A 19569-nucleotide genomic window follows, 5' to 3' on the forward strand; every position below is an offset into this window, starting at 1 on the left:
TTTTTATTGTCAATCGCTTGGTTTGATTCCGTGCTTGGAAGTGGGTAAAAAAAGGCCGAGTGATATAGACCCGCTGACCAGATGGCCGGGGTATGTTGGCGTGAATAAAATATTTCGGCATCCATTCTGACTTCAACGTTGCGCGATTTCAGCGATTGAGCCGGCACAAACATTGCCTTGTGTATGTTACTGGGAAATACAAGGACTCAAAAAAAGAACACTCGGTCGGTCCTTAAAACCGTATCAACAACACACTTATCCAAACAAACTCGAAAGCCGCCGATAGAAGGAATTCAAATGCCCAAACAGGGCACTCGACTAATAATAAACACTCTAATCATGCGTTCGCCAATGAACACTACAACTATGTAGCACTGATCCTCTAATGTTCCTTCACACTATGTCGACAACATATAAAGTCTATCATAAGAAGCATTCTCAAATGATCAACATGCATTAGCGTCACAGTGAGCACTGATCGAAAGACTTTATGTCCACCCAGTGTAAGTACACCAACTATTATCGTTCCAGGGCCCTTGTGCCACGATACCTGGACAGGGTAAAACAGCACAGGGATGGCGGAATACGAGCCTCTTTTGGCCCCTTCTCGGGAATGTTCGTGCTTGGTATCATAAAGTCCGTGCTTCCTCCAGCTTTTATTGTTATGACTGCATGTATCCGTTTTCATTCCAAAAGCGAACCTTTGTTTCATGCTGAGGTTTTTTCATTTTGCATTGAGGCCATAGCTCGTTGTTGTAAAACAATCGTACGCTTTACCGAGTCAGCTGTAAGTGGATTCCTTGCGCGCAGCATTTCCCCTTTGTAATATATGAATATGGGGAATGGAATACCAAGGACGATCGAGAGACCAGCCAGCAGCTGCAAGTAAATAGGGTTAGAGAGTGTGCGGCACAAGAGTTGAATGGAAAAACGTACGGAATTGCCGCCGCCTTCACCCATGGCTGCGAACATCTGAGCACCAAACAGCGGGAACGCAAAGCCGAGTAATGAGCGGAAAAGCTGAACGTGACGATAACCATCATTAAATCACACAAGACATTGGTCATACGGAAATACGCACAGAAGCTGCGGCGAGGGCACTAGCGGCATACTTGAAGGTGTCGACTAGGTAAAGTTGGATTGGAAGGCTACACGGAATGACAATCAGGATGCGAAACTTTGAATTTGATCGCTAATGGTGCTTACAATGCCATCATCATTCCTATGTGTAATGACGATCAGACAAGATTTGAGCTCCAAAACTGTAGGACTTACCAAAACCGAAAATTCCTGATCCAATGATGGGCATGATCCAGTGTATTTTTGCTTGAGCAGACCAACCATACCAGCTACGAGTATCGTTAAGAAGCGGAGCTCGATATAGGACAGGTGACTCACAAGAGACCAACGGGAATGAAGAGAGAACCGAGGAACAAGGCTGGAATTCGCATTTCTGGTTTTCCAATCCCGCCATTCCTCAAAGCCAGCTACGTTGGATTGCATCATTGAGCTATCCGAGAACGATAAGAGACAATAATCGTATACGCACCCTTGTATAGACTTCGCCCGCAAATCTACCGCCAACAAGTGTGGCCAAGAAGAACCCAACTCCGAGGCCTAGGTAGGCTAAGCCTCCAACACCTGCGCTGAAATTGTACGTCTTGGCAAAGAAGTCGGCGAATGTTGAGAACATGAGATAGAATATTCCGTATAAGCTTTTTCTCAATGTCAGCACAACCTATGGCGCATATCCGAGGCGATCTGAACTTACAATGCCATATATAGACTGAGAATAAAGCAAATGAAGCTCGTAAAGAGCATGACAACCGGTCGTTTGAGATTAATCCAGAGAAGCTTGAGTATGCTACCATTAGCTTGGTCCAGTACCGGGTGATATTTTCGAGTGGCTTCAGGGTCCCCTGCGCGAGCAGCTCGCCTCAGCCGGATAACAGGGGCATAAGTTTCCCGTAATATTGGAAGGCCTATCGCAGAAGCAAAGCCGCATATACCTGATCATGATGAATTCAGGTCAGCTCGTCCTTATGGACACGCAAAGGCGGACTTACACGCAATTACGATAAATACCCATTTAACGCCGATCGCGTCTGTGATGAAACCACCAGCAATCGGTCCAACAACCGGGCCTTCGAAGAGAAAGTCAGAAACCCAAGGTTAATCACCAGACGAGTAGATACGAACCAACTAATGGTCCCAAGGTGAATATTGCCATTGCACTGGCACGATCACGTTCGGAAAAGACATCGCTAACAGAACCGCCACCAATAGCAATTGGAGAACTTCCAGAAAGCCCAGCTAAGTAATCAATGTACTTCGTGAGCCATAATTCCGCCGCAGAGGAAGAAAGGATATGATTGCGTACAAAGAAACCGAAAGGCGATCAGGGATCCCACGTCTGGTGAGAATGCACATCCCAAACTGAATGCCATAGTAAATAAATTGGCAATATGGAGGACCTTTGATTGACCGGAAACTACCCGGTGAGAAATTACGGTGACTGCCAGGAAATTGATTAGGACATACCCAGGTCCTTCCATACATCTCCGACAGAGGAGCAAAAAGTAGCGGCTAGCACGAGCGATGCATATTAGGTTCTGCGTTTATAGTTTGGCAGCAGCATGACAATCACGTACTCCAATTGCAAATGAGAATAGGAATATTGACAGCGTTAAAGCGATCAGTGTCGGACTGGAGATGCCATATTTGATGCCCACATCAGGCAAACCAGGGGCCATCATTGAACTGGCTAATGGGGAACAAAATGTATACAGGGAAACCTGATGATGATGGGTTGACTTTAATGTAGGGACTAGGCTGGATAGCTAGGTATGACACTTACAACGGACACCACCCGCCATTTCTTCCCCCAAGGCCAATTTCTTGGATTTTCCGGATCAGCATCCCAATCCATCTCTTCCTCTTCTGCTTCTGCTTCCGCTTTTGCCTTCCTATCCTCCGCTGCAATTGCTTTTCTATCCTCCGCCGCAGGAGGATGGGGCTTGCTGCCTTGTGATATCAACATCGAAGTATGTTTTTGAGCATCGTGAGGTTGTAATTCGTGAGGAACCTGGGTATGCGAAGATGCGGTACTCGAGCTCGTTGTTTGCGGCCGTGAATCAAGCGTCATTATGAGAGGGAGGGAGGGGGATGGGGGGATAGGGGGACTGAGGGAAGGAAAAGAGAATCGTCAGGGAAGATAACCGCTGAAGGGCTTTTATGCTTGCACGACTGACTGAGCCGCTCCTTGACGTCAACACATATTACGCTCTAGCTCCCGGCCCGAAAAAAAAATGCCCATTATATACATAGTACTATGTTCGAGAAATTAATGCCAAAGCATCGAGAAATCTGGGAACACGACAGTCTGGCCTCGTTTGTCCCGATTGGCCGGGAATCGAATACCTCACGATGCTGTACTACTGTGGCTTTGGGCTCAAGGGACTGGGACTTGCAGGTAATCTTAGATCAAGCTAGCAAGATTGTACTTGTCGGTATTTGTCATTCTCACTTGGCTCAGCTTGTCCCCCCGCGGCCTAATTGCCAATTGCCAAATATTCTCGGTTCCCCATGGGTACCTTCGATCGTCGTTCGCGGCCTGCATTACCGGTGCACCCAAGGTGCACCTCGGTTTCCATTTCTTTATCCGCAGACACGCCGGTCTCCTGGGGGTCTGGTACCGCATGTCACGCTTATACATTTTATGGGAAAACATCAACTGAGTTTCCTAGGCGGTTTGATTTCAAGACTCCGCCTTTCCATTCAATATATAAATGTAGTAAAGAAGTCTCATTGTTGACTTTCACTTTTATTCATTCCACAGGTACTCCGAATGAGTTTCGAAGGTTCCCAAAACTTAGATTGTTGCCACAAATCGTAAGGATAACGTTAAAATTAAACTCTGGCTATGGTACATGTACTGTAGTCATTAAGTAAACTCTCTGTCTCCGGGGTCAATAAGTCCGAACACTGCTGAACTTGTACGTGCTTCATCCTCATTGCACATTGAGTCACTCTTCCAGAACCCATGTAAAATTAACAACTTCTCACTGAGTTTTCTTATCGAACTCGTGAGAGCAGCCACATGTTCAATGACGCCAAGATCGTCAGCAGACTTTGCCGACTGAAACACGGTTCATCTCGACTAAATACTAGACTTCCTGCGTGTCTGTTTTGCGCCTTCCACCATACGAAAGAACGAGCTGCCGGATGACACCGAAGTCTATTTAGCCTCCGAACGACTGAATTTCTATGTATACATACACGGTTATCGCAGTTAGGAACCGTGCCGCAGTGTCGCTTGATAAGTCCAGATTCAAAGAAAGAAATACAAAGTCGAAAGAAAGGGAGAGAAAATAAAAAGGTTTTGGTACATTTCGTATCACCACTTGTTTTATCTCTCTCAAGCAAGGGTCCGCACACAAATGGCGACGACGCATAGGTGCATATCAGCACATATCGCACACCCACGCCTCTGCTTCTTCCGTTATCCAAGCATTGATCTAGAGATAACAGGTGAATCAATCTGATATACATATGTACTCCAAAAATGTTCTCAATGACGGCGTATTTTCTTTATTTTCGTCCGCCACAAATACGCCACGAATACCACCATCTCACATCTCACGGACTTCGGCCGGTATTGTCCCCATTCCCTCACTTGGGCCGATGATCTCTTTAGGCTTTCTTTAGAAAGTTTCTTTTGGGCTCCGGATCTATGCTCAGGGTTTAGTATATGTTAATCACTCATTCGATTGATGGAATAATGGAGGGTTTACCAAGCCATTTCTCCGGGGCGTACCTATTCCCGAGTGCAGTTGCGTATACATAGTCCCATCAAGCCGGGTAAATCAAGATACTTACTTAACTTGCGAACTCCTACGGCATGTGCCGCAGTTACCGCGGCGGCCGGATTTGAACTACGCCACTTTGTTACGTACTACATTTTAAGGCTTGAGAACCCAACTTAAGCCGGATCCCATTCACCCGTTTCATAGCCAGTCAACTACATATTGATCATGAGCTAGAACAACATCTCCCCCTGCGGAGAGTCGATAAACTTATCACATCAGAAACATCAAGCAAGTCTTGCCCCTTCATTGTGGATAAAGAATAAGCAGTCACTGGCATACCCGCGGAATCCGGATTTACCAGTCGCTCGGCTGTACTTAGGTTTGCTGCTCAAGTTTTACGCACCTCCCAGTGATTCTATAAGCTGGTATTTTTTCTTCTCGGCTGTCACTTTTTTGTTTGTTTCCCGAGTCCTCGAAGTGCACTTCGATCCATTCACCTGAACTACCTGAAGTCAAACAAGAGAAATGACGCGTTCTGGATATCAGATCAGCCTGGAATGATGATACGCAGTTCTCGCCATTCTTCACGCGTTTCTGTCTTGCTATGTCAACTGCCTCTCCGTATACTTTAGTACTATCTCCACGCGACACTTCAACAAGAGACGTCCATGGCTACGCAGCCGCAAGAGTCACCGATTACTGATATTGAAATTATCGATCCGGATAGTCGGATGCATTCTTTCCAGCCATTCCTTTTGTGACCTACAATGACCAAGACAACTCATAATCGGCATGGTGGCGTGGCCATCTGTGGCCATACAAGGGGCTACTCCTATAATATAATAACCGGAACGACCCCTTATAATAGCTTATAATCAGCAACTTATGAATCAGCCGGCAGATCATAATTACCGGTCCATTCCTTTCCTACCGCTGAGTTTTTACGTCTCGGCGATACTTTTATTCAAATATGTAGTTATACTTAATCCACGACACCATATCCGGCGAAATTTCAGATGCACTTACACAGAAACCATTTGCTCATCTGAAACGACAACCGCATAGGCTTGGCTGACCTTCAACTCGTAATCTCCGATAGTAGGAGGAGCCCTCTCGTCTAACTCTCTCAGGCGCGAAGTCGGCCTCGTTTCCGTCCAGCATTTTCATTGAAACTGAAAAACATTTCAATTTTTTTTTTACAAAACTCGGGCACAAATTCTGGGAACACGATTTTGGACTGAAAACACTTGTATCCATATCAGGTTTCCCCTCAGACTCCCAGGTTTCCTGAAGGTTGGCCGAAACTAAGACTCACCTCCATCCCTCCAACTCCCTGCTTTAATTTTTCTCCTGTGTAGGTACTTGATTAATCAAGTTTGAATCCATCAATACATTCCCGAAACGCAAGAGAAACTCAAAGCAGTCACCACTATATCAATGATCGGTAGTTCGGTCCTACATAGTTCTATGAAAAGTCGCCAACAGTGCGACGTTGATTCACTAAGGGCGAGAATAGCTACGGAGATATAATGAATGACGACAAGGTCAATGACTGATGACTACGGTACTTGATGCCCTCTGCCTTTATCCTTACAAGGATCTATCTCTTCTACTTCATTGTCTGTACGAAGAGTCCCTTTCTTCTTGACTTTAGATCTTCTCATCAATTTTACCACTGAGAGGCTGCCTCCCTATTACTCTTTCTCACTCCACCGTCTTACGTTTCTCTCTTGTTTAGTAATGAGTCTGATCTCCACGATGAAAGCCTACTCCACGGCTCACTGAAGGTTCCGAGAGAAAAACTCACAAATAACTCCACAAAGCATAATCACAGTGATGGTATAACGAATACTACGCGTTTAGTAGTTAGTAGTTGTAAGTAGAGTGCTCACACTACGTTCCATTACAACCCTTTTTTCTCAACCACACCTCATCGGCCTGGAAAGTTCATACTATACGCAATATATCCATTTTTTTTCGAGCGAGCATGATCATTCAAGGTGACAGAGTCTTCGTCACTGAAAAACTACTCATCGTGAATCAAATATTATTCATGACCGAGCTACTCTCCCCAGTCGTATCTATGCAAAAGGTCCGATTACCAAGTAACTTAAAACTAGATACCAAAAAAAGTCTAGAAAACATGGGTGAGGTGTAAGGAATTCCAGAGTCCTTGTGTATATATATCCTCAAAAACCAAAATAAAAACCAAGAAAAAAGAGGTCGCGAAAATACGAAAAAAAGAGAAGTCTAGATCTTTGCTATAACCTGCTGCACACTTTTCACAACAGCATCCACATCAATCTCTACAACCTCATCAACCTGCGGTCTCACCACCCCCGGAAGATTCCTCGCCGTAAATTTCCTAAAAAAAAAGTATTATTAGATTAGAGCAAAAGTGATTCTTAAAAAGTAAGACTCACTGTGTACCGGACCACACAATATAGTGCTGTCCAAGTGAAGTAGCAATAACCGCGCGATCACGAACAAATTTCGCTTTAGGATAAAATTCCATGAATGTAGCATGCGGCGTTCGTTTCATGAATGCGAAATCCAAAAGATGATCCCCATGAACTCCAATAACGACCTACATATCATATAAAATATAAAATTCGACATCCAAAAGAGAAAAAAAAAATACTCACAGAAGACCTCAATATCGCTCCCATCCTCTCTACCCAACTCGTTCTCGCAGTATCATCCGAAACAATATTCACTTCACATCCCATATTCCTTTCCATCCTCTTCAACCCGCTAACCAATTTCTCATGATCCTCTTTTCTCAACTTTGCATTCTTTCCATCCTCATTATCCTGTGTCACAATATACGTCACTACCCTTTTCTTCTTCCTCATCCCAACATCTTCATCACCAAGATCAAAAAACATTTCTAAAGGCCGCCTTACAGGTTCCAACCAAAATTCCGACGCAGCAGTAGTATCAAGTTCAAAAGGTGGTGAAAACGCAGGTTGTGAAGGCTCCAAACTGTCCGAAGCGGCTTTCCTATCCGCAATAACCAATCTTTCAAAAACGAAAGGAACTTTCATCTTTGCGTAATCGTCGAAATCTTCGAAATACATCACTGTAAGTTGAGGAAAAGCAGTTTTTAATAGGTATGGATGGAATCCCGTGTCAACGCGTCGTCGTCTCCGTACGTCGTCAAGAATCTCTGGATCTGGATCTGTGAAGAATGTGTGGTGGGGTAGGATGAGTCGATGGGGAGGTGCGAGTCGGGTACGTCCTTCAGAGTCTATGGCTGGGTCTAATGAACTGTATGTTCTCCATAATGAAAGAAGGGTGGAATTGTCTGGTATGTGGTCAGCAATTGTGAAGTGTATTGTGACCAAAGAAAATGTGCCCACGAGGTGTATTGTCGGCTGCCATCCAAGAGACGCCTCGAATCCTGGAAAAAGGTGTCATTGAGTCCAATGAGTTCATTTTGAAAAAAAACTCATAACATACACTCCGCCGAATTCCCCAAACAGATCCACAGCTTGCTTTGTCGTCAACAAATTCCATTCACCAAAACCGGGACCAGTCGAAGACACAATAGCAGACACAGCAGGAAAGTTATTGCTGTCGTCCGTTACGAGGTAGACATTACCATTATAAATAAACACATTATCCAGAATAGTATACCCTTGTAAATGAATGAGCTGTGAAACTGTATGTATCGAAGAAAAAGCACGAACCTGGGACGTGTTTTTGAACTTTAGTCTGGGGAACATCTGTCCCCCACCGCTGAAGTGCTTCGTCGACAGGCACTTCACCAAACGCCTTGCTTAATACCTCGCCCGCATCTTTTCGGCTGATCCACATTGCACCATGTCGTCCTGCATCGACCCCTTGTGTTCTTTCCTCGCCATTTCCTGCTATATGACCCTCATCCCACTGCCAGTCACCATAGATATCAAGTTCAAGGTCGTCCCGCCAACCCACGGGCTTGCGACCATCTGAGCCGATAGCTCGAGTTTTGCCTAGGCCGAGGCGACTGAAGACCGCTCCACTGGTAGCAACCGAGTCAACGCCGAGAAGTTGGAGAGAAGTTTCTAGATTATAAGCGAGTATGTATAAAACGAGGCAGAAAAGAATGAGAGTGAATTCCCGGCGGTCGGGGGGGCTCAGCCAGCCCATGTTGTCGTAAAAGTGGAAGAATAAATGGTCTTCACGTAAGAGGGCAACTCAAGTCAATAGGATCAAATACTTTGCACGGGCCAACGCACACAGCATGATGACGGATTATCGTGTAGGAAAGACTCCATACAGGTAGAAATACATTGATACAGGACCAACAAAGAGACAAGAGTATAGATTAAACAAGGGATAAAATAACAAATGCAACACTATGCCTCTTCGCCGTCCTTCTTGCCCTTGCTCGACTTACTGGGCAGTAGTTCGGCAGCAATATGGGGCACGACACCACCTTGTGAGATGACAACATCACCAAGGAGTTTGTTCAATCTTAGGGGGAATGAGTGAATGATCAGATGCATCAACGGGTGGCGACTTACTCTTCGTCATTTCGAATGGCGAGTTGAAGATGACGGGGGACGATACGTTGCTTCTTGTTATCACGAGCGGCGTTACCAGCTAACTCGAGAATCTCGGCAGCGAGGTATTCAAGGACAGCAGCGAGATAGACTGCACAAAGGGGACAATCAGCGATGAATCTACCACGGATGACTCGGGACTCACCAGGTGCACCGGCACCCACACGCTGCGCATAGTTTCCCTTTTTGAGGAGACGGTGGACACGACCGACGGGGAATTGGAGACCGGCCTTTGCGGAGCGGGATTGAGATTTGCCTTCACCGCCAGCCTTGCCGCCAGAGGAAGACTTTCCAGATTTTCCTGCGCAAATGTGAGATCGTGGGTGGAATGTAGTTGTGTCAAGATGGCAGACCTTTTCCAGACTAGAAGAGGCAAGTCAGCGAGGTGGAAGAGTGGACAGGGCAGGAAACGTACCATATTAGTGGATTGCGAGTGCGAGTGGTGGTGAGTAGGGAAGGAGTATGGGTGAATCAGCGATGCGGGCGCGTCAATTTATGTGTTTGTGGAAGGGGGCCACGTGACTGACGCGGTGAAAATGAGAAAGACGCGACTGTGAAATTCAACAAAATGTCTTTGTTGACCTGGCCTGTGCGCACCCAAACACGCGCTTTCTCCTCCTCAGCCCTCCGCCGCAATGACCCCCTGTCGTCCATCCAGGGTTCAGATGCCCCGCCCACCAACACCCTCCCGCCCCTCAACCGCCCCCTTGGGGTCCGAGAACGCCCGACGACCCTCGCCAAGACCACCACCGCCCGCATCAAGGAGCTAATGCACACCGACGCACTGATGGAGCAGCGGAGACATCTGTTCGTTACTGTAGTATCTCTACTCGCATGTACATTGACCGTCGTCGTCGTTAGAGTAAAAGAAGCCAGTGTCGGCTATTTTCACGATGTGAATATGACTCGCAAACACGGCGGCAAGACCTGGATAGCACCACAAGTGCTTATCCGTGAGGATGTAAGTCTCGCTCATGTGTGCTAGCGCCGATTCCGACTGTCTTCAGAAAGCTCTCTATCTGCCCAACATCGCTGGCAAGGTCCTCAGCGATGGGTCAACCAAGCACACCACCGAGATGTGCTTTGGCAAAACCACCATACTTGCCATGCTGAACACCAAAGTTTCAGAGGTAGCCTTTTGTTTCTCTCGACAAGTGTTGACGCTGACCCGGCTCTTAGATAAATGTAAAGGGGTTCATTGACCCGACGCATGCGCGTTACGCCTCTCATCCACTGTATCAATGTGTGCAAGTGAACCTCCAGGAAAACCTTCTCAAGTCTTTCTTGGTCAATCTCTTCCTAAGGTCCCTGCGGCGGGTGACGCCAAAGGAGCTGCACTCGACATACTTGGTGTCGAGCCAGAACATGGAATATGTACGAGATGCGCTCGGCATGACGAATGCACGAGTCGGCTATGTCTATCTGATTGATGAGAATCTCAAGATTCGGTGGGGCGGATGTGCAGATGCAACCAAGGAGGAAACACTAGCTCTGGAGAGCTGCACAGGTGTTCTACTCAAGCGACTGGAGCGCAAAAAAGAAATGGAACCACATCCATCGACTCAGTAGTAGATTAGATTTTAATTCCACGTGATTGCTGTGTTTGCGAGTGTTGGCATGGGACGTGGCCAGACGAAAAGTGTGCAATAATACCGTCTTTTCAACTCTCCAACAATGTCCTCCCCAGCCCAACAGCTCCCTCCGGGCTGGGCTGCAGAATGGTATTTCTCGTCTTTGGTCGTCGTGCAACCCAGCTCATCCTAGCGTAGGAACCCCGAACACCAGCGATACCTCTTCATCGGTCAGTCTACCCGCTCTCGTGGACCCGATATCTCTAAATTCATCAACAGAAACCGCGACCGGACACACCCAGTGGGAACACCCTATCGCTCAGCAGCAGCCTCCTGAGCCCTCTACCAGTCCCCCTGTCACAACCGCCGCGCAGTCACACCACAAGAGGCGTCAGTACGCTGCTGGTCAGACCCAGGCCTACTACGGTGCCGCCGAAGTCGCTCCCGATCCCGGTTATGTCGCTCCTGGCCTTCAACCTCAACCTGCTGGCGGTCAGCTCTTTACCCCAGGTCTCGCGGCAGAAAACCAGTTCCAGTCTCAACAGACTCAAGCACCAGGTCAACCACACCCATATTTCACCCAACCCCTCGAACAGCCTACTTATCTCGAACCTTATGATCAACAACAACAACAACGGTCAAATTACGTCCAACCTGGCGTCGATGCCCTTGCTGGTCAATTTGGTCAGATGGGTATGGGTGGACAGAAACAATTTCAACTTTACACAACCAATCTTCTTACATCCCCTCCTGATCCTCATGAACTCTTCAAACCTCCACCGGAGATTCGTCTTCCTCCCAATGCATGCATATCCCCTTCTCCATATGCCAATGCCGAACCCTCGTACCAACGTTGTACTATCAATGCAATCCCGACGACGTCATCCTTGCTGAACAAGGCCAAGATCCCCCTTGCTTTGGTCCTTACTCCATATCGCTCTTTGAAAGACGGCGACGATGCTGTACCTGTCGTGACTGACACCGTCATTGCACGTTGTCGCCGTTGCAGGACGTATATCAATCCTTACGTCCAGTTCATCGATGGAGGTAACAGGTGTGATCCCTCTTCCAATTCCCTAATCTCATCTGCTTATAGCTCAAAAGGTGGCGCTGCTGCATGTGTAATATGTCGAACGAAGTCCCTCAGTTGTTCGACTGGGATCAAGCAACCAATCAACCTGGTGATAGGTGGCAACGCGCAGAACTTAACCATTTCATTGTGGAGTTTGTTGCTCCCACCGAGTACATGGTCCGCCCACCACAACCCGCCGTTTATGTCTTTTTGATCGATGTTAGTCACTCTGCTGTGCAATCAGGTTGGTTCCAACGTTCAAAAGTTAGAGAACACGCGATTTAACTAGATTGTGTTTTCAGGAATGGTTGCCACTGCCACTCGTACCATACTCGAAAACTTGGGTCGCATTCCCGATGAGGATGGGCGTACCAAGGTCGCTCTAATCTGTTATGATACGTCCCTTTACTTTTTCTCGATCTCTGTGAGTATTTCCATTAGTTTACTATACCCAGAGATGCTTAATCGTTTCAGGCTGAGGCAGAGTCTTCTATGCTGGTCGTTTCCGACATCGAAGACGTCTTTTTACCTAAACCTACGGATCTTCTCGTCAATCTTGCAGAGTGCCGCGCGTCGCTAGAAAGTCTCCTAGGGAGGATCAACGATATGTTCCGCGAAAACAGCATTATAGGAAGTGCTATGGGACCCGCTTTACAAGCTGGTTACAAGTTGATGGTATGTATATTCTATCTAGTAGTGGTTTTGAATGTTATTAACCCAGACTTAATTAACTTGATTAGTCGGCCATCGGAGGAAAACTTGTTGTCTTATCCTCCTCGTTGCCAAGTGTTGGTGCGGGAGCCCTGAAAAACCGCGAGGATCCCAAGATCCTTGGTACCGCCAAGGTCAGATAAATGTCCTTTGTTCCTCTCTATGCAACAATTGAATCGTTTTGTAGGAATCTGGTTTGTTACAAGCGGCTTCACCGTTTTATAAGACTTTCGCGATCGACTGCTCACGGGCTCAAGTATCTGTTGATATGTTCTTGTTCAGTCAAGTTTACCAGGATGTTGCCAGCCTTTGTACGCAATCTATTCACCTATTTCTTTTGGCAGTTTGTCCTGATCGATACGCGTTTCAGCTCACCTTCCCCATTATACCTCTGGCCAAACGTACTATTATCCTGCTTTCAATGCTGCAAGGCCTGAAGATGCACTCAAGTTTGCGCGAGAGTTTGGTGACGTGTTAGCGATGCCCATCATGTTGGAGGCTGTGATGCGTGTTCGTGCTTCGCGCGGTGAGTGGTCAATCATACGAATATTAACAGCTCTTAATGAATGGCGTCATAAAGGCCTCCGTATGTCCTCCTTCCATGGCAACTTTTTCGTCCGTTCTACCGATCTCCTTGCTATGCCGGCTGTTCCTCAAGACCAGTCCTATGCAATTGAGATTCAAATCGAAGAAACCATCACGACTCCGTTCGTCGTATTCCAAACGGCAGTTCTACACACGACGTGCTATGGTGAACGTCGCATTCGTGTGGTTACTCTGGCTCTTCCCACTACAACCAACCTATCTGAAGTCTTTGCTTCGGCTGATCAGATTGCTATTGCCACTCTGCTGGCGAACAAGGCTGTTGAGAGGTCGTTGACACATAAACTTGAAGATGCACGAGACTTTGTGCATCAAAAGCTTGTTGATATTTTGGTTGCGTATAAGAGTAGTATGACTTCGGGTGGTGCGGGTGCGAGTGCCCAACTTGCTATTTCGGATAATTTGAAGATGTTGCCGGTTCTGGTTCTTGGATTGTTGAAGAATGTAAGTGTCTGTTATTGCGCTGTGCTTACTTTGGATACTGATGGGATGTGGCGGATAGGTTGGCTTGCGTCAGAGTGGACAGATTCCACCTGATATTCGAGCGTATGCGCAAGCTATGCTGACATCGTTACCTTCTCAACTTTTGATTCCTTACATCTATCCGGTATTCTACTCGCTCCATGATATGCCCCCTGAGGTAAGCGCGCCGCATTCTATTTGATTAACAACGCGTCTTATTGATCTATTTTTAAGGCTGGTACTGTTGGTGAAAGCGGTGTCATTATGCCACCACCATTGCCGTTGTCCTCGGAACGTCTTCAGCGATATGGTCTGTTTTTGATTGAGGATGGGCAAACGATATTCCTTTGGGTTGGTCGTGATGCTGTTCCGCAACTTATCATGGACGTCTTTGATCTTCCAAGTTATGATGTCCTCCGTGGCGGCAAGGTCAGTCTTGCGTTCTCTCCTATACCTCTACTATTGACTAACTAAGAAATTAAAGATCACATTACCTGTATTGGAAAATCCATTCTCGCAAAGAGTGAATGCTGTTATACAAAAGACGAGAGAGATGCGACGTGGAGTGTATTATCCGCATTTGTATGTGGTGAAGGAGGATGGGGAACCTGCGTTGAGGTTGTGGGCTTTGAGTGCACTGATTCATGATCGAGCGGATATGTTGCCGAGTTATCAGATGTTCCTTACTTCTTTGAAAGAAAAGGTGAATTCTACATAAAATGATTTTTTTTTATGTTGGATTTCATTTCTTTTTTTCTCTTACCTTCATCTGTACGTATATTTTTCTCCGAGCTCTTTTTTGTTTTGAAATGTTTTAAAACTGTTTTGTTGAGCGTATTTGACTGATGTGATCGTTTTTTTTTTTTTGTAGGTTCATTCGGCTGGGGGGAGCGGGTTGTATTAGACAGATTCAGATAGAATGGATGCTTTTTGCATGAGTTGTTGTTGGGTGCATTTATTATCAGTTTTCTCCTTTGCCTTTTTTACTTTTTCTGTTCCTTTTCTTTTCTATCCCTTTAAGAATGGGGTTAAAAAAATTAGTTTGTTTACTGAGGGTTTTTGCATTTTTGGCGGGAACCGTAAAGCGATGTTTTTATTCGTGTTTTGGTATTGAGTGAGATGTGAGATTCATTATTCTGCTACTAGTTATTCGTGGTGTTGGATGGGTGATGTTGGTAGGAAGAGCTTAAAATAGATCAATCGTGACAATACGATGACTGAATTGGTTAAGTACCGTGGCCCTACTCACCATCATGTCTCTGCCCGACAAACCTGGTCTCCGCTCTCCCAATGTCCGTCGTCGTAGACCATCCATGCGCATGCCTAGTCTCGGCACCAGCAGCCAAAGACTCACAACAACTCCAATGTCCAACAGCAATGGCAAGCACCGCACATCCGTATCCGGACACACCGCAGCCGCCAAAACCCAACGTACCTCCAAAACATCTCAGAAACTTGTAGTATTACCTTCTGCACCTCAGACACGACCACTTTTGGCTTCGGATGAAGAGGATTTGATGCTTGGAGTGGAGATTCGTGAGGGTGTGAGGGAGTTTAAGAGTGAGGCGGAGAGGATGACGAAGGAGCAGAGGAAGGAGGCTGGGTATAAGAGGTTGACGGCGTATTGTGTTGCGGAGGCTTTTAAGATGAAGTTGTTGGCGAGTTATTTGAAGAGGGAACATAATGTTGGTCCCAGGATTTTTGATGAGGCGTTATATGCGGTGTGTTTTTTCTCTCAAATCTATGGTTCTATTAAATTTATGAGGGTTTTGCGATAGATGTATTATCTTCCGCTGTTGCCTGGGTATGGACCAGGTGTGAATGTACGATCGTCTGCTCCAGCTCCGGTCGCGCAAGGTGTATCATACCTTTCTGAAGCGGAGGAGAATGGGTATCAAGGCTTGTATTTCACTCAACCTACGGAAAGAACTGAAGAGGAGATGCGTGATGGATATATCTCTTCTGATTCTCCTGTTTTCAATCGGGAAGTTCGTCCCTCGGGCAATACACCTATGGTTGCAATTCCGGTAGCTGAACAAACGCATTCGCCTGCTTCACTCACGGATGGTGGTGGTGGCGGTGAAGTACAGAGTAACCATTCTTTGTTGTCGGATTCAGAAGTTTGGACGGATACTGCAGTTCGAACACCTACTCGAAGAACTCGGACCGTGACAGAAGACACTTTTCCTCCTACACCCAAGATATATTCCGAACACGAAAATGTCGAAGTCATCTTCTTTGAATATGGTGTCGTTGTGTTCTTTGGCTTGACAGAGGCGCAAGAGAAGGATATTTTGGAGGATATCGATAATGCGGGGATTATGAAGCGAAAAATAAATTACGATCATTGGGAGGTCGAGGAATGCCATTTCACTGTATGTGAAGCTCAACTCTTATATAACTTTCAGCTGCATCTAATCTTGACTTTTAGCATGATCCGCATATATCATATCCTCGAATCTACAATGACTTTTTCAGTGCGTCTATTACCTCCGTCTGTAAAGACGTCGCAACCAAAAATCTCATTACCTTCTTCAATAGCCCTTAAATCGCGATCTCACCTTCTCAAATTATCAATAGCACATGCCCTAGCCCAATCCACACTCTTAGCACACTACGAAACAATAACTCAACGTGTTCTCTCTGCCCCCTCGACTCTTTCAATTCCACGTCAACTAGCCGAATCGGGTGGACTCAAATTGCGTAGACATGAAGCTCTTAAATTGACAGGAAGATTATTCAAATTGCGTCGTGATATTAATTTGGTATCGAATGTGCTAGATGTGCCGGAATTGTTTTGGAGTGAAGCTAGTTTAAAAGATTTATATGACGCTGTGAGGGAATATATGGAGATTGGTCCGAGAGTGCAAGTGTTGAATGAAAAATTGGGTGTTGCTAGTGGTTTCGTGAGTGTTTGACAGTTCTTTATGGGATTGTTGTGCTGAATTGTCGGGAATGTTGTAGCTGGATGCTATTCATGATCATTTGAATAATTCAGCTATGGAACGGATTACTTGGATTGTTATCTGGTATGTTCCTTGTTTCATCTGAAATTTTTGTTCAACTTCCTCATCAATAAAAGGTTAATTGTAGTCGCCATTCTCGTCGAACTCGTACGTCATTCCCTTTGATCTTATAAGAATTCAAGTTCATTTTTGTCTCTTTTCTTTGCAGGGAGAAGTCCTGGCACGCTTAGTAGTACATGCAACTATTGAGAATGTGGATGGCATCAATATCACTGCGGCAACTATTACGACTGTGTTGCCGAATATACCAAGCTCGACCCCGTCTAAAGAAGAATTACTACGGACTCTAGAACGGATGGTATTCGCGAAGGATTCTTGAACGTTTAAATTCGCTTGCTGCTGTAATTATCCTTATCTAATGGACTGTTGTATGCGCATAATGATCGAGGTTTATCCAAGTCCTCTTCGGCTCCAAGTTTAAGGCGTACTGTTTCCAGTTTAGAGGTCGGTCTAGTTCCTTCTATAGGCTCGTCACGAGTGAATGGGAGTGGGGCTTGGGGTTTGAGATATGATCAGACACCTAGAGTCGACGTCAGGATGCTCCAACGATCATATATAAACGACATTCTTGCCCTACTACCTTTCCACGCAACACACAGTGCTGACCTTTCTGTAAACCACACACTATGTCATCCAGCGACAAATTCTCTAACATGCCTGAGGAAACCAGGCCAGAAGAGATGATGGAGGGTGAAGAGCCAAAACATGTCAAGAGAACTGACACAACTTCTGGCAAATATAATATCGTTCCGGATCCTCATTATGCTCGTAAGTTCTGAAGTTTCTGAAGTTCATCTTGGTAGAAGTTGACTTGCGAACGACTTGATTTATTGTAGGTGAATCCCTTGGTCCAGTACGCTATGGTTTTTCCTTTAAAGCTTGACGATATTCATTGTTGGATAGCGACCGGGCGACACTCAACCGAAGAGGGATCCCATGATGGAATCTGGACAGCAAGAGAAGCCTTCGGGTGGAAATTGAACTAGTTGACGATGCTGTCTTTTCATTTTTGATCGCATATGCCTAATACTTTAACTATGATGATTGTGATGATTGTAATTATGACATCGTTTCTTTCTTGATCTGCTCGCTAAGAGTATATGAAAGAGTAAAGAATCGGATAGAGAATGTTTTCGTCGGTGTTAACTTTTAAGGGGAGTTCGTAGGATGTCAACGGTTTCTAAGTTCAAAACGTGCGGAAATACAGGGAAAAAAATGCGTTTGATACTAAAAGCACTCGCAAGAATAAGAAAACATCGGTCCAAGAACAGGGAGGGAATGTTCTACAACACCTGAATGAATTCCGCATCGACCTTAAGCATTGGTCACACGCTTGTCTCCCAACAAATATATCAAGGCTTTTAGGACAGTGGACCCCAATTCCATGGACCAAACTCCACCGACAAGCGATTGCGAATGTCCCCCAACAATGCTCGTAAAAAAGGAGGTAGTCGCAAGTCGTAATATCTTCGTGGACGAAGACAGTGGCAACTACCCGATTGTTGCACGATAATGATCAATATCGAATGGGTTGTATAGGATCGGCTCGAATCGTAGACAAATCAACGCTGCTATCGATCTCCTCGTCTAGTTCACCAATAAGACTGCTATAAAAGAGATAATAAAACAGGTGTCAGTACGATCTCAGGATAGAATTTGAAAATCGCGTACATCATATCTCCTTTGACGAGATATAGACCCAAAGCGATTTCTTCTACCCCTTCATCCATGCTGAACACGCGTTCTTTACAATCGGAGAGAACAATATTTGACCTCTGGTCAAAACCTGCCATGACACCCTATAAGCCGATGAGATGAAGATATTGGAAGATCAGGATGGAGTTATACCACAATTGCGCGACCATCCTGAAGAACAAGGAGGACACGGCGGTCGACGTAGCCCTGGAGGCTGGACATAACGACGATTAACAGGCACTGGTGTGGTGATCTTCAATGACGGTCGCGTGATCATGATGGCCAGTCGGAGATCCCCCGAATATCGACCCTAAAACAGAAACCACTATCCAAAGCAAGAAAAAAACATTGTTCTTCCGCTTCTTCACCCTCGCTCAGTCCATAGGTTCAAAACGGCCAATCTGTTGGCATCTTTATTACACTTCTCTGGAAACTAACGACAATATTTTAGCCAAGTTGCTATATATCAATTATATCATGCAGTCCTCGAAATGCTCTTCTCTCTTAATTTCCCTCCCCTTGTGGCTCCATCTATACACCAAATCAGTGAGTCATGGTGCCACATAATTAGAGTATAGGTCCGGATCAAAGCGATCAGTTTATCTCAGGTTGAAGTTAGGAAGTGGGTGGATGATAAGTAAAACGTTTTCACCTCAATTCACTAGCATCGATTCAATAATCAAATAATTTCATAATCGATTAAGTACAGGGTATGGTATACATAGAAGCATGAGAATGAATCAGAAAGAGCCAGAGAACGCAGTCAAATTCCAAACAAATCTTAAATAAAAAGTTGAGAAAATATTAAAAGTAGAACTATTCCGAGTGCGCACGCATAATTTAGCGTAAAAGAAAGTATGCGTGCATGAGCTCCTGCAGTCGTAACCACAGGCTAGATCATATAATATAGATCTCCTCTCTTCTCCCTAATCCCATTCTCCTACAACCCAAAATATTCGCGTGGGTCTCATACTAGTTAAGCGCCAACCGACGAGAAACGGCACATGAATTTCCAAGCCAATACGGCAAGTTGCCGGTCATTTCAAATTTCACCAAGTATCGAGAGGAAAG

At 45.6% G+C, this 19569-nt stretch overlaps 8 protein-coding genes across 8 annotated transcripts; 4 read left to right on the forward strand and 4 right to left on the reverse strand.

Moving 5' to 3' along the window:
* Positions 1 to 708: 708 nt before the first annotated feature.
* AGABI2DRAFT_152560 (hypothetical protein) lies at positions 709 to 2929 on the reverse strand (the record flags this gene model as incomplete). The annotated part of the gene is made up of 13 exons (XM_006463319.1): positions 709 to 879; positions 937 to 1020; positions 1082 to 1148; positions 1272 to 1349; positions 1399 to 1487; positions 1550 to 1715; positions 1772 to 2009; positions 2067 to 2144; positions 2200 to 2313; positions 2381 to 2474; positions 2542 to 2586; positions 2652 to 2795; positions 2858 to 2929. The coding sequence occupies 13 exons, from the start codon at positions 2927 to 2929 to the stop codon at positions 709 to 711; spliced, it is 1440 nt and encodes a 479-aa protein (XP_006463382.1).
* Positions 2930 to 6917: 3988 nt separating this feature from the next.
* On the reverse strand, positions 6918 to 8977 carry AGABI2DRAFT_208124 (hypothetical protein). Its single transcript, XM_006463320.1, has 6 exons — positions 8501 to 8977; positions 8271 to 8448; positions 8171 to 8211; positions 7454 to 8115; positions 7232 to 7395; positions 6918 to 7173 (listed from the first exon to the last, which is right to left on the reverse strand). Exons 1-6 carry the CDS (start codon positions 8940 to 8942, stop codon positions 7059 to 7061), a joined length of 1602 nt encoding a protein of 533 aa, XP_006463383.1. The 5' UTR covers positions 8943 to 8977; the 3' UTR covers positions 6918 to 7058.
* A 9-nt stretch (positions 8978 to 8986) lies between these two features.
* AGABI2DRAFT_137793 (histone 2A) lies at positions 8987 to 9816 on the reverse strand. Its single transcript, XM_006463321.1, has 5 exons — positions 9774 to 9816; positions 9712 to 9721; positions 9504 to 9659; positions 9320 to 9449; positions 8987 to 9269 (listed from the first exon to the last, which is right to left on the reverse strand). The coding sequence occupies exons 1-5, from the start codon at positions 9774 to 9776 to the stop codon at positions 9152 to 9154; spliced, it is 417 nt and encodes a 138-aa protein (XP_006463384.1). The 5' UTR covers positions 9777 to 9816; the 3' UTR covers positions 8987 to 9151.
* A 110-nt stretch (positions 9817 to 9926) lies between these two features.
* AGABI2DRAFT_73727 (hypothetical protein) lies at positions 9927 to 10927 on the forward strand (the record flags this gene model as incomplete). The annotated part of the gene is made up of 3 exons (XM_006463322.1): positions 9927 to 10319; positions 10366 to 10488; positions 10538 to 10927. 3 exons carry the CDS (start codon positions 9927 to 9929, stop codon positions 10925 to 10927), a joined length of 906 nt encoding a protein of 301 aa, XP_006463385.1.
* Positions 10928 to 11032: 105 nt separating this feature from the next.
* Positions 11033 to 14495, forward strand: AGABI2DRAFT_73525 (CPII coat sec24 protein; the record flags this gene model as incomplete). The annotated part of the gene is made up of 13 exons (XM_006463323.1): positions 11033 to 11079; positions 11128 to 11159; positions 11209 to 11983; positions 12034 to 12245; positions 12304 to 12425; positions 12482 to 12676; positions 12742 to 12846; positions 12900 to 13023; positions 13083 to 13238; positions 13293 to 13759; positions 13818 to 13955; positions 14012 to 14206; positions 14262 to 14495. The coding sequence occupies 13 exons, from the start codon at positions 11033 to 11035 to the stop codon at positions 14493 to 14495; spliced, it is 2802 nt and encodes a 933-aa protein (XP_006463386.1).
* Positions 14496 to 15025: 530 nt separating this feature from the next.
* On the forward strand, positions 15026 to 17122 carry AGABI2DRAFT_179752 (hypothetical protein; the record flags this gene model as incomplete). The annotated part of the gene is made up of 7 exons (XM_006463324.1): positions 15026 to 15498; positions 15556 to 16152; positions 16209 to 16254; positions 16559 to 16683; positions 16742 to 16806; positions 16860 to 16890; positions 16952 to 17122. Exons 1-7 carry the CDS (start codon positions 15031 to 15033, stop codon positions 17120 to 17122), a joined length of 1503 nt encoding a protein of 500 aa, XP_006463387.1. The 5' UTR covers positions 15026 to 15030.
* Positions 17123 to 17429: 307 nt separating this feature from the next.
* AGABI2DRAFT_120209 (hypothetical protein) lies at positions 17430 to 17784 on the forward strand (the record flags this gene model as incomplete). The annotated part of the gene is made up of 3 exons (XM_006463325.1): positions 17430 to 17571; positions 17640 to 17656; positions 17707 to 17784. The coding sequence occupies 3 exons, from the start codon at positions 17430 to 17432 to the stop codon at positions 17782 to 17784; spliced, it is 237 nt and encodes a 78-aa protein (XP_006463388.1).
* A 61-nt stretch (positions 17785 to 17845) lies between these two features.
* AGABI2DRAFT_194226 (hypothetical protein) lies at positions 17846 to 18754 on the reverse strand. The gene is made up of 3 exons (XM_006463326.1): positions 18652 to 18754; positions 18475 to 18602; positions 17846 to 18410 (listed from the first exon to the last, which is right to left on the reverse strand). Exons 1-3 carry the CDS (start codon positions 18718 to 18720, stop codon positions 18320 to 18322), a joined length of 288 nt encoding a protein of 95 aa, XP_006463389.1. The 5' UTR covers positions 18721 to 18754; the 3' UTR covers positions 17846 to 18319.
* Between the last annotated feature and the right edge of the window lie 815 nt (positions 18755 to 19569).

The sequence above is a fragment of the Agaricus bisporus genome (assembly GCF_000300575.1).
Source record: "Agaricus bisporus var. bisporus H97 unplaced genomic scaffold AGABI2scaffold_8, whole genome shotgun sequence".
In the NCBI taxonomy this organism is placed as follows: Eukaryota; Fungi; Basidiomycota; class Agaricomycetes; order Agaricales; family Agaricaceae; genus Agaricus; species Agaricus bisporus.